The 13498-nt window shown below is 39.4% G+C and overlaps 1 protein-coding gene across 5 annotated transcripts in view; it reads left to right on the top strand.

Annotated features, from left to right (window-relative positions):
- Window positions 1-12108, top strand: part of TBC1D1 (TBC1 domain family member 1) — a 105647-nt gene extending 93539 nt beyond the window's left edge. For all 5 annotated transcript variants that reach the window (XM_069856177.1, XM_069856175.1, XM_069856176.1 and 2 more), the window contains 5 exons: window positions 1935-2179; window positions 2616-2775; window positions 6186-6355; window positions 8253-8423; window positions 10052-12108. In XM_069856177.1, coding sequence (XP_069712278.1) covers window positions 1935-2179; window positions 2616-2775; window positions 6186-6355; window positions 8253-8423; window positions 10052-10252 — 947 coding nt within the window. In that variant the 3' untranslated portion in view covers window positions 10253-12108. The remainder of the gene's footprint in view (window positions 1-1934; window positions 2180-2615; window positions 2776-6185; window positions 6356-8252; window positions 8424-10051) is intronic.
- The last annotated feature ends 1390 nt before the right edge of the window (window positions 12109-13498 follow it).

The raw sequence follows: 13498 nt of genomic DNA, 5'->3' as shown, positions 1-13498 counted from the left end.
ATTTGTCCTTGTTAAACCTCATGCCATTGGTCTCAGCCCAGCGGTCCAGCCTGTTCAGATCCCTTTGCAGAGCCTCCCTACCCTCCAGCAGATCCACACTTGCGCCCAGCTTAGTGTCATCTGCAAATCTGCTAAGGGTGCACTCGATGCCTTCATCCAGGTCGTTGATAAAGACATTGAATGGAGATGCTCCAGTTCTTTCATCTTCTTAACTACCCTTTGCAGAACTCTCTGCGATATGTCCATATATGTCTTGTACTGCCCAGAACTGGACGCAGTGTGTGGCCTCACCTGTGCTGAGTGGTGGGGAAGGATTACCCCCTTGGCCTGCTGGCAGTGCTCCTCCTAATGCAGCCCGGGATACCATTTCCCTTTTCTGCAAGGGCGCATTGCTGGCTCATGTTCAACTTCGTGACCTCCAGGTCCTTTTCTGCCACGCTGCTTCCCAGCTTGGTGGCCTCCAGCACGTACTTGTGTATGGAGTTGTTCCTCCCCAAGTGCAGGGTTTTGCACTTCCCCTCATTGAACTTAATGAAGTTCCTGTCAGCCTTTTTCTCCAGCCTATAGAGGTGCCTCTGAAGGGCAGCACAACCCTCTGATGTTTTGTATCATCTATAAACTTACTGAGGGTGCCCTCTGCCCTGTTGTCTAGGTGGTTAATGACCTCTCTAATCAGGGATCAGCTAGAACAAAGGCTGCAGGCATCCTGAATCATGGGCAGCTGGCAAGGACTGGTTAGAACTGCCAGAGCTACCTTTGCCACACCTGCAGCTTTAAGTGCCAGCTGCAGTCCCTTCGGGGACCCAGGAATCCCCTGGCAGCCCTGGACAAAGTATCCAGATGCTCAAGAGATCAGAGAAGCAAAGGCCAGAAACTGCTGCACAAAGTGCTCCATCTGTTGACTGCCTCCATTAGCTGCACTCTAGTATGATGTGTCTATAACATATATTGTAGCACGTGTATAGCTACACAATTCTGGATTGGGTTTTTACTCACTGAGAAAATATTGTAGGTCAACCCGATTGTGTAAGTTACCTAGTTGGATTGGTTTGGTTTAAGGACATGCGAGTCCCAGGTCTGTGTGAAAGTTTACAGATAAGCCAGTTTGGAGGGGGGAGGTCGTCATCTTGTTCCAGAACTGAAGGACTGGAAATGGCTCAGTTGTGCTCCTCCAGCTCTTCAATTAGTGTAGTTTATCTTAGGGTGGGACTTGGAAGAGATGTGGAGAATAGGTCCAAGGCCCATTGCTGCCAAGAGAAAGTTTTGCTCTGACAACGACTCCCAGTGCAGAACAACTAAACCCATGTAAAAGGGGATTTTTCTGCCAGAGTAGTGAACTGCAAGTGTCTGGCCTTCATGCTGCAGGAAGGGAGGAAAGATCTTTAAGACTGGGTGGGCCCAAGACAAGGTGGGAGGTAACAAGAGACACATTTGCTGGAGGCAAAAAAAAAAAAAAAAAAAAAAGAGAAAGGGAAGATGCCCCAACCCAGATAGCTCAGGTGTTCAAAGTCTGTGCCTGGTTCCTAAAAGCTGTCTGAAAGCTAACACTATAGTTAGGTGTGTGGCCATATAGCCAAGACTGCGTGACTTGTTGAGCCACTGAATCGAGTCTCCCACTATTATTGGCAACCGGCCCCTATAAGCCCTTTAACAAACTGATGAAGGGCCAGTCTTAAGAACTCGGGTGTTCTGAACAGCAGACTGTCCCCATCCCCCTGACAATTTTTTAATTAATTTTGCAGCTACTGTAATGAAACAGTAGTACAATATGAGTCAAATGTTTTGTATTGTTAACTTTCTTATGATCTTCGTGTGTGTTGAGTCAGGATCTACCTTTTCAGAAGACTCTTTACTTTGTTAAAATGGCAAGGATTTTTTTTATGTCGTTGTTGTTTATATTTTAATTTAAGTCACTAACTTCGTCTTATTTCCAGGGCGCACGTTTCCAACACATCCATACTTCTCAGCACAGCTGGGAGCTGGGCAGCTGTCACTCTACAACATTTTGAAGGCCTATTCACTTCTGGACCAGGAAGTAGGGTATTGCCAGGGCCTTAGTTTTGTAGCAGGAGTTTTACTACTTCATATGAGTGAAGAAGATGCCTTTAAAATGCTCAAGTTTCTCATGTTTGAGGTGGGCCTGAGGAAACAATATCGTCCTGACATGACAATTTTACAGGTATGAGTTTAATTTTCTGATAAAAGGAATGCTCATATTAAATCACAATAATGCAATATAGATGGCATTGTCAAAATCTGGATTTGATCTTAAATTTATTTCTCAAAAGTGGATAAGGCTAATCTGAGAAAAGAATACATCATATTAAATGCACTACCTTGAAATAAAAAGGTTACTGATGAAACTATAAAAACCACATATAGGAAGGATTCTGTTGTATGATGTTCAAACAGCCCTGCAAAGGAGCCTGCCCTATGGTCACAGGTGACCCATCCTTGGTTTTTTTGGTAGCTTCTGTGTATTTCTTTTCTTCACACAATTCTTTGTAAACATCAATGGACAAATATCTTTTACTGTTTCCGATAAGAGTAAAGCATGGAGTACTGTGAGTGCTAACAGTGTTTATCTTTAGTTTCTTTGATCTTATTCCATGCAGATCCAGATGTATCAGCTGTCTCGACTGCTTCATGACTACCATCGAGATCTCTATAACCACCTAGAGGAGCATGAAATTGGCCCCAGCCTCTATGCTGCCCCCTGGTTTCTCACCATGTTTGCCTCCCAGTTTCCCCTCGGATTTGTAGCCAGAGTGTTTGGTAATTCTTCACAAAACTTTATTTCCTGTTCATTTGTTTGTTTTTCATTATCTGGTACTGGATTGACCGTGTTGATCAGGGTGTATTGGTGCTTCCTTCCAATTCCTCTCTTCTAATGAGGAGCTACATTAATTTTTCTTAGTCTCACTTAAGAGATGTTAGGAAGCTGTTATTTATTAGGGTATTAATATCAACACTTCTGAATTAAAAAATTAGCCTCATGTGCCACAATAACAAATAATAGATATAGATTCCAAGAAGAACTAAGAAGAGTCCTGTCCTGTTTAAGGACATGACAAAACTAATTCTAGAAGAAGTCACTGTGAAAAGGATGGTGTATAGCCAAGAAAAACTACACAACCTGTGATTAGCATCTTAACTGCTTTTTTTTTTTTTTTTTGAACAGTTTGAAGTAGGCTGGCATAGATCAACAAGTTTCTAGCTGACAGTGATAATCTGTAATAATTAAGTGAAATGCTGTATGCAAGTGTGATATACTGAGTTTATAATTAGTTCATCTTTCAGTTAATCATTCATAGTATTTTACATGATATGAAGAGTCTGTGAATTGGAAAATTAACTGCGGTGGGGGTATTAAAGTGCCTTGTTTATCCAGTATATGTGGATTTCTGCCTTAATACACAGATGAGTATTTTATCTGTCATTGGTGGATTGTAGGGCTTTAGAATGCAAAGATTTTTACATTAAAATAGGTGGCATAGATACATGATTTTCACAGGACTTTTTGGTCAAGAACAGAGAAGTATGTGTGATTGAAACTGCCACCTCTTAAAAGTCTCTGATGTCTTCTTAAAAGAGAGAAAGTCCAGTATGATCAACACTTGTGGTTTTTAACATTTCGAAGTATTTAGTAATTTCCTTAAAACACTGTTTAGTGGAACTATGCAAGTTGGACATTCTTTTACATTATGAAGTAAACTCTCATCTTCACACTTGCTGAAGACTGAATTGCAACTGTAAATCTGAAAAAGGCTAGAGCTATCACTCAGCAGCATGGCAAGCTAGGATCTGATCAGTTCTGATTCACGCATTCACATGCTTTTGAAGAACATTTTCATTGCTCACTTATTAGAGCCCTTGGGATTAAAGAATGTTGAAGTAACTCATCTGCAAGTTGCTAAAACTGTATAAGATTAAACTGTAATTTTCTGACACGGTATCTCTGAACCCTTGATATTGAAGCCCCCCTGGTATTTAATAATGTAATTGCTACAGACCACTTCCTTTAGGTTTTCATAGAGTGTACTTTTTGCAAGCATTTTGCAAACTTCTTATAAGCAATATGTAAAAGAAGTGGTTTAGGAAGAGGTTAACTCAAAGGCTGTTATATGCGTCAAATAGCAAAACTCCTTTTAACTTTTTAATTATCTGTCCAAACTTTCAACAGTCCTCCTGAGTAGGATCTAATGAAAGTACAGTGTTAACAGAGATATGTTCAGTATTACCTCTGTTTACTTATTAATGGAGGAGTCTTGGTAGAATAGTGTTTTGTTTTATTTTGTTTGAGATTGTAGATAAAACTTGATTTTATTTTTTTTTTTTTTAAATCCTGTCGGGTGCCAGTCATGCTGACAGTAATTTGGTTATCTTCACTGTACTGTCATTGGCTGGCAGCCCATTTAATGGGGAGCATGAGGAGTGGATAACAAACAGGTCTTTGTTTGGTACTTCCTATCTTAAATGAGAGAGGGATTTCAGCTGTATATTTACTGTTCAGCTCATACAGACATTCATTGAAAATGTATAGGTCAGTTTGAATTAATCTATGTATCTCTATGGAGCAGGTGCTGAATCATAAATGTGCAATTTTTTCACTTCGTGCTCTTCAATATTCCTTGTCCTAATACAGAGCTTTGCCAATAAAGCATTTTCTCATAGCTTTCAGTTTCAATAGAGAATTGAGGCAGATGCCTACTCCCTTACCACCTTTCAGTCATTTCTACATTTGGACTTCAAATTGAAACAGGGTTGAAAAATTTTATACCACTTTTAGGACAAATGACTGCAAAGTGCAAGATTTATGTTAGTTATTACTTGTGCTTTTCTTTCTCAAAGAGAGTGTTTCAACATGACAGGCAAAAGAGCACAAGGGGAAATTTCATTCTGATACAAATTTGGAAAGAGAGGTTGCTTTTACTAAGAAAGGCAGTTAACCAGTGTTTTCATATGTTCTTTACTACATGAGAGGTACCTGTGGTTTTGCTAATAGTTGTTTCCCTTACTCTGTGGTATGTGGTGGGGTTTTTAGATCACTAAGGCATACTATTTGGTGTCATTGTGGAGCTTTGTAAGTGATTGTGACTTCATTCACAGCTTGAATAGAGAAGGGAAAGAACATGAGAGAAGCTCTTTAAAACTAAAAATCTGTCTAGGAAAGATGGAATAAAACTACAGTATCTTCTCTTCCACCTCCATCAGTATTTTTTAATTTGTTAGATGCTTTTTTCTGTAGCAAGTCCCTTAATAAATCCAGTAGCAGATTCTGAGTTATAATTGCAGGAAAGTCAAATGCAGGGCAGTGCTGTTTATTCTGTGAACAGATGGGTTTGTGAAGACTGGTGTCTCATCTGGTGCTGTCATTGCAGTCTTCTGTTTCTTTCATCTATAAAGACAAGGGTGATTTGTGAAAGAAAAGAAAGGAAGTTGCACTGAAAGGTTGTTATATACTGGCGTTTCAGTATGCTTGAATGTATGACAGGTGTTGTCATTGCAGGGCCACCTGCAATATTAATGTTTTAACTATATTGCTAAGATTTCAGGGTACTAATGTAGTTATTAGGATCTTAAAAGATTGAGACATACGCTAAAAATAAGCGTGTGTACATGAAACTTGAGGCCCCTGGAAAGGGCACATTTAGCCCCATGTACTCAATGTTGTATTAACTGACATTCTGTAACTTTCTCCACCAGATTAGAAAACAGAACTTCATAAATTCAATTGTATCTTCAGGTGTGGGTTTTGCCTGTTTTAGTAGGACTTTTTAGAGGGCATTTGGATTAGTGTTCTATTCGAATTCAGATTCCCCTGAACATCTCAAGAGCAAAGAGCCCAGAAAACTATTACAAGCAAAAAAAGTGGCATTGCTGAAAAACTTGACTACCTTGTTTATTGAGTACTTAGCTTAAACTTGAATTGATTTTTTTGGGATTAAATCTCATTAAACAAATCAATAATTGTGTTAATCAGGTCTGCTATGCGCAGTCATAATCTGTATCCTAAACTTCTAAAGCCGTAGCAACAGTAACAAAAGCATGTGTCTAGCAGATTACATCTAGCCTCCAGATTGCTTGTATGAGAAGTTGTTTTCCTTGAACATGTGACTGTCCTCATATTCTTGTCAAAAGATGTGCTTGCTTGATGTACTCTTATTTTTCTTTTGTTTTCACAGATATGCTCTTTCTTCAAGGAACAGAGGCTATATTTAAAGTAGCTTTAAGCCTTTTGGGAAGCCACAAGCCCTTGATTCTGCAGCATGAGAACCTAGAAACTATTGTTGATTTCATTAAAAGCACTCTCCCCAACTTGGGTTTGGTACAGATGGAAAAGACAATTAGTCAGGTATGCAATAATCTGAACGTAAAAGCAGTATGCATAATGCTCTTTTTAACAAGTTCTTAGCAGAGGACCTACAACAGTATATTGTGTTACTTCGAACTGAGAAGTCTGTTATTGTAGTTCTGAAGATGTTGGAAGCATATGACTTGTGTAGTACATCTGTATTTACATCTACATGCTGGTTATGGTCACTTTATGAAGCCTTTAATGACAATGAGCTTGCTTCTTTTTGGAATGTGCAACACTTCGTTACTGGCAGTGATGTCACAGCCTATTCATAGTTTATTCCACTTGAAATAAAAAAAAAAAAGCAGCAAGGTGAGCTAAAAGCCTTGTGAGTTTTTCTGTCTCCAAATAATCTGGCTCTCCAAGTCTCATTTCAGAAGAAAAAATTGACTTCAAAGAGCCTCACAAATGTTGACCATAAAGAAATTAGAAGCCTCCTTATGTTGACTTTGTCTATACTGGCTTTTGTGGTGGTGGTTCAGTATGTTACAACAATGCCTTTGTGTTTCTTCCGGGAATACATGGGGCAGTGCAGTGAGCTGTGATTCTAGACAGCAAAAGCTGGGAGTCCTTGATATACTTTTTTTGAATGGCAGACAAGGACAAGAATGCAATATTGCTAAGCTAGCAGAAGGCTCCAGACAATAGCCGTGGAATTTGAAAATATCGTGAATAATTGCAGTTAAGACTTCCCCGTTTAGGAGCGCTAACTATTACACTATTATTGCTCTAAACTTAAAGTGGGCAGGTAGAAGTGAGTTGAAGGGAGAGCAGTTTCCCCTGCTTTGATCAGGGCTGCTTTTGAAGAGATCAGCTGTTTGACCAATCCTGCGGCCCATGCAGAGTTCCTGAGCTAATCCGCATTCTCCTCATGCCTTTGCAGTGCGACCTTTGGTTTAGAAGTCCTAACATGCCTTCATTTAGCTAGTTTTCAAGCCAAACTTTAGATTTGCCTCATGGTTTCAGATTTGATACACTGGGTAGAACAGACGGGATTTCCCTCCTTTCTCAAAAGCTCAGAGGCTAGAAGTGGCAGAGGTCGTGAGAGGAGCTGGCATTCTGCCCTGCTGAATTGCACTGTTTTATGACATTTCAGCAGTGGGTATTCCCCAGAGATGCTCAGATACACAGAAAGAGAAAGTTCCCTATGTGTAACCAAACTCAGATTATGTTTCAGCCTTCTGTACTTAGATGCTCAGTATGCGTGTTTCTGCTGCTGTAAAACTATGAAGGAATTTTTGGAAGTGCTTCATAAGCTGATGTTTTCTTTAGCTATAATGCACAGTTAAAGTGTTGTAGGCAAAGTAGATAACTAAATTAGGAAATAATTCTTGCTATTTTCAACAGGTAGTTAAGACAGGATTTTGTTTGACTGATTTCCAAAAAGAATGAAGTATAAGTGGTTTTAAAAGAAAGAATAACCTTTGAACCCAAATTCTTGGGCTATTTTCCAGATGCGTTTTTAAATCAATTTTTGTTTCTACCATTTTCTGATTGGCACGCCTGTCCTTTTAATTTACCAACTTCTTCACTGCTTTCAGCAGAGGTAACTTTCTCAGAGACATTGGAGTCATAATTCCTGAATAATTTGAAGGCAGATGTTTGCCAAACAGAAAAAGGAAAAGACATAGCAGTTCTTTCCTTTTGGGTCAAATTGTACCTCAATTTATTTATCTGCTTTTAAAATAAAATATTTTCCTAATATTAATATATAAGACTGAGCATTCATTTTGGTGATTCATACTTAACAATAATAGAATCTGCTTTGACGTTGCATAATGTTTCCATTAATTATTTTGGTATTAGATTAATTAGTATAAATTGTATTAGCTCATTCAGTGTTTTAAAATCTATGGGTTTGATCCGCACCTAATAATATTTTTATATACAACAGGTGTTTGAAATGGATATTGCCAAGCAGTTGCAAGCTTATGAAGTGGAATACCATGTGCTTCAGGATGAGCTTATAGATTCATCTTTAAATGACAATCAGAGACTGGATAAATTAGAAAAGGCAAACAGTAGCTTGCGCAAACAAAACTTTGACCTCCTGGAAGAACTGCAGGTACAATTTATATCTCAATATTTAATGAACATTCTAATTTACCCATCTTTTCAGAAGAGACTGTCCTACACCAAGGCACAGGAGAGATTAGCATTTCGTCTTGTGACCTTAAAGCATAGTCACTTGCAATTTTATTTCATTTAGCATCTTCTTCTGGTCGACAGCAAGGTGAATGTGAGCCAACAGTGCGCCCTGGCAGCCTAGAGAGCCAACCGTGTCCTGAGGTGCATCAAGCATGGCATTGCTAGCCGGTCAAGGGAGGTGATTGTCTCACTCTGCATTGCGCTGGTGGAGCCCCACCTCAAGTATTTTGTGCAGTTTTGGGCACCACAGTATAGAAAGGATATCAAGCTACTGGAGAGTATCCAGAGGAGGGACACAAAGCTAGTCAGGGGTTGAGAAGGAGAAGCCATATGAGGAGCAGCTGTGGTCACTTGGTCTGTTTAGCCTGGAAAAGAGGCTGCGGGGAGACCTTGTTGTAGTTTACTGCTTCCTCACAAGGGGAGGAGGAGCAGGCACTGATCTTTTCTCTCTGATGACCAATGTTAGGCCCCAAGGGGATGGCAGGAAGATGTGCCAGGAAAAGTTTAAGTCAGATATTAGGAAAAGGTTCTTCACTCAGAGGGTGGTGGAGCCCTGGAACAGAAGCATTTGGACAACACCCTCGGACACATGGTGTGAATGTTGTCCTGTGTTGGGGCAGGAGTTGGACTTCGATCCTTGTGGATCCCTTCCAACTCAGGGCATTCTATAATTCTATGATTTCTGATGGTGAAAGGTGACTCATTGCTGATGGGAGGAAAATGCATCACAAAACAACGTGGGTTGTGGCTTGTCAATATTTTGCCTCTAAAGACTGAACTTTTTAAACCCACAGTAGTTACATGAAGGGCAGTGACCTTGTCAGAAAGGCAACACTTCCCTGAAAGCCAAGACCACCCAGTGGTGTTGTCTGTAAATATTATCCAGTGCTGAGACTTTCAAACAGTTCTCTTCTTTTGTCATACTGCCTAAGCTACAGATCTCATGTGATGAGTTTGAATGATCTAATATTCTGTTTTGCCATGAAGTAGGATGCCCATATGTGCAACCTTTTGAATGAGAAGTTTTGGAATTTTTAAGATGTGTTGGCCATTTGTGAATTGCACTAAATTCCTTCTTCCACTTTTGCCTCTGAAACTGGCATTTGTTGACTTAATGACTAGATGAAATGAGGATGCAGTTAACAGGCTGGGTTGTCTTTGCTTTGCCAAGTACATGCAATTCAGCAAGTATATAGCCAAAAATGTCTCTTGTCTGACCCATACAGAGGTTTATTTTAACTTGCATATAGTTGACATATAATTTGTAGACTTAGTAACTTTATAACTACATTGCTTTATATTCTGAGTTTAATTATAAACAAAGCAATCAAGCTGAGAGAGGGAAGTTTCTTGTTAAAGGTAAAATCGTAGTTGTAGGCTAAAGTACACAGATCTAATAATTCACACTTGAATTGACGTTTGCCGGTTTTTGTCATTTGCAAAGTATTTTACATGTATTAATGCATCTCAAAATAGTTTACAGTTGGTTTTAGTTATTAATGAAATTACCTTTTTTTTTCTTTCCCTTTCTCCTTACTTTGAAAGGTGGCTAATGGAAAGATCCAAAATCTTGAAGCCACAGTAGAGCTTTTATTAACCAATGAAAGCAAATTGAAGCAGTCTATTCGCACGCTTGAGCAGGAGCGAGCAGCTTTGCTGAAAGCAGTGGAAGAGTTGCAGAAAAAGACTGATGATACAGACGGGAAGCCTCTGCTTACTAGGCAAGAACATGTGGATGCTGACTGACTTTCAAAGTTGTAATGGTGCAGAGAAGCTGAGAAACAAAGGGAAGAACTGGGTCTTTTTGTCATAATCCATGGGGATTTGACATTGTCACCTTAATTGTACATGCCTTACTGTAGCAATGCAAGATATGGGCTTGGTGGCTTCCCATATCAGAGAAGCTGGTTCCTCGGGGAGAAGGCTCTTTCTTCTTTCTATGTAGAAGGACTGTGAACAGTAAGATGCCACATAATAATAAGCAGGAGAAAATAAATAGTGCGTGCAGTCATACACAATACACTGTAAAGATGTCATGGGTTCTTCTGTAAGTGCTTCTAAACCTAAGTGCTTTGTGTTTGTCACATTTTGTTTGTGTGTAGATCACCACTGCGTTGAACGCTTCATCCTTTAGAAGGTCCTTTGAAGAAATATGGCAGTGTAAAACCTTTGAATGGATGACTGCCCCACTGCAGCTACGCAGTGGTAACATTTACAGAGAGATTTGTTATTGGACTTGAGGTATTTTTGACAGTAAAATTCCCCTACAGCTTGATGGGTTCCATTAATTCTGTTGTTTACGCTTCAGAAAACTGCTTCCTGATGCTTGAAGGTGTCTGTTGGACTCCTGAGAGCTGGACTTCATCAATTTGTAACTATCCATATTTGGAGAAGTTGCCATCTTTTTTTATAAATACGTTGTTTTAATACATTTTTTGTTTAGCAACCGTTAATTTAGTGTGTCGTTAGTTGGCATTATCTGACAAACATACCATGTGTAGTAGCTGCTTTATGCTTAACAAAATACACTGAGATTGGCTGGGTGAAGCCTGTGACTCTTGCAGCGTCTTCCAAGGATTTATATTCAGACTCCTCAAGTTTCATCTTATTTATTTCTGATCTGCTGTGTGATGCAAGACATCCTTTTGCTGGGAAACTGATGCCCGTTGTCATTTTTTTTTCTGTTTATTCGGTACTCTGTGCCCAGCAGTCCTCTGGGAAATGTTATTCTTTAAGACTTTTTCTGAAGTGGCAGAGGTATTTCAAGAGCTTCATGTTGTGCCAGATACACTTGCACTGCTTTGTAAAGGATACATCAGTTTGAATTAGGACACCATTCTTTTTACAATGCATCTTTGGAGTAAGATTACACATATAAAATGAAAAAAAATCTCACTTTCCTTAATATAACAAAAGTAGTTTTTCCAGGCTAGTTAAAGCACCACTGCTACAAGTGCAATAATATCTACAGTTTCCCAGTTGTTTGGGTTTATTTCAGAATTAGAAACAATGTCAGTTTTGTTCAGTCCCCAAACTCAGAGTTAATAGGCATAAATGGAAATCACCCAGGACATGTGACCCCACCCTTAAATTGGTGTTTTTATTTTTAAAATTTCAAAGCACACAGTTGCTTCTCTGACTGGCAATGTAGAAAAGGGCTTGTTTTGCTTTTTCCTTTTCTCGTGCAATTCCCTCTGACAAGTTGTGGTTGTAGCTTAATAGAAGAGCTGTAACATTCATCTACTGTGCAGAACAAATACCTCTTTGTAGGTGAAAAAGAGAGAATTTAATCTTCAATTTCTGGAAGCTTTGTTTGACTCTGTTGTGTCTTAAATATGTCTGGTTCTTGCAAATCCACCCTGTATTCACTTAGTATTTAAAATATGGTTATATCAATTACTATTAATTAATTTACCTCTTAGGCTTGGGGGTTTTTTTATTTGGAAATCCATATTGAAGCTCATACTTCATGTTTAAATTCTTGTCATAGTGGACCTTATACTGTTAGAGCACTCAGTAATGTTGCGTTTTTACAGCATAGTGCCATAATTCATGCACTGATTTATTAACAAGAGCAATAAAATTAATAATAATCTATGCCTCCATCTATGTTTGTACATTTTTTGATGTTTAAAAACAAAAACATAGTTGATGTGGTGACAGTTCAGAGCCATGTAAGGATGAGACTTTCACTGAAAAGTGCAGTACTATCTACAGTGGTTGTTAATGAAAACTCTTGGTCCTCAAGCTCTTTTAAGTGCACTAATGATCCGACTGTGATCTTAGGGCCTGTATCTGTGCATGTTAACTAAAGTCAAGTATATTCTGCATGACTAGGTGTATTCCTTTTTGTGATGCTTTGCTTCTGTGTCAGTGGAGGACTAATTCTAGTCTAAAGCCCTTTATTGAGAATTTGTCTCATTCCAGAAGTGCACTTAGATGAGAACTGACGTCACTTTTCTCAGAATGCAGAAGGATGGTGAATAGATAACAGGCAACATTTTGCTTTTGTGACTATATAGATGTAACTGTTCCATTGTACCAAGGAGTGGAATTTTCTGTCAGTACAAACGAATTTTCTATTTGTACATGTGCAAATTAGTATGATTTTATTAAATACGTAAATGCCTGGCAAAGTGAGGGATCATGCCATCCACTGGTCCAGGGGTTTGAACGTGAATGAAACAGTTGATATAAATCTTTCTATTGCTTATGCTTGTATTGGGTCTGACCTAATTTTTCCCCTAGCAGCCCTCATAGTGCTTTGTATTTATAGCTGGAGAGGTGTTGATAATGCACCAGTGTTTTAGCTACTGCTGAGCAGTGCTCCCACACCATCAAGGCTGTCTCTCCTCCTCACCTGTGGACTGAGAGCAGGCAAGATCCTGACCCAAACTGACCAAAGGGAGATTCCATACTTTATGATGTCTGCTCAGCAATAAAAGCTAGAGAAAGGAGGAGGAAAGGGGGCATTCATTAATGATGTTTGTCTTCCAGAGCAACTGCTACATGTACTGAAGTCCTACTTCCCAGGACGTGACTGGATATAGCCGGCTGATAGGAAGCAGAGGAAAAATCTTGTTTTCCTTTGCTTCTGTGCACAGGTTTTGCTTTTGCATTATTGAACTGCCTTTATCTTGACCCACAAGTTGTTTTCTATCTTATTTTCTTCCATCCTTCCCATGCTATTGAAGAGGAGAGTGATAGAGCAGCTTGATTGGCATCTGCTGTCCAGCCAAGGTCAACCCACCGCAAAACTGAAGCAGATAGATGGTATGTTGCTTCAGTTTGTCTTTCTCTCTCCTGTGCTGATTTTTGTCACCAGACCTCTCTGGTTCAAAAGTCCAAAGAGAAAGAGTGAGGAACTTACCCAGTTCCCAACTTCGGAAAAGTTGAGGCTTTTCCCTTCAGAAGTATGAGAAGGAAGTAATAGAGCTCAGAGACAGTCCCAGGTATCTGTGTCCTTCTCCAACTACACTCTGTAGCTGAGCA

Source organism: Phaenicophaeus curvirostris, chromosome 4, assembly GCF_032191515.1.
Source record: "Phaenicophaeus curvirostris isolate KB17595 chromosome 4, BPBGC_Pcur_1.0, whole genome shotgun sequence".
NCBI lineage: Eukaryota > Metazoa > Chordata > Aves > Cuculiformes > Cuculidae > Phaenicophaeus > Phaenicophaeus curvirostris.
The sequence above is the reverse complement of the archived record's forward strand: the minus strand, read 5'-3'. Positions and strand labels throughout refer to the sequence as shown.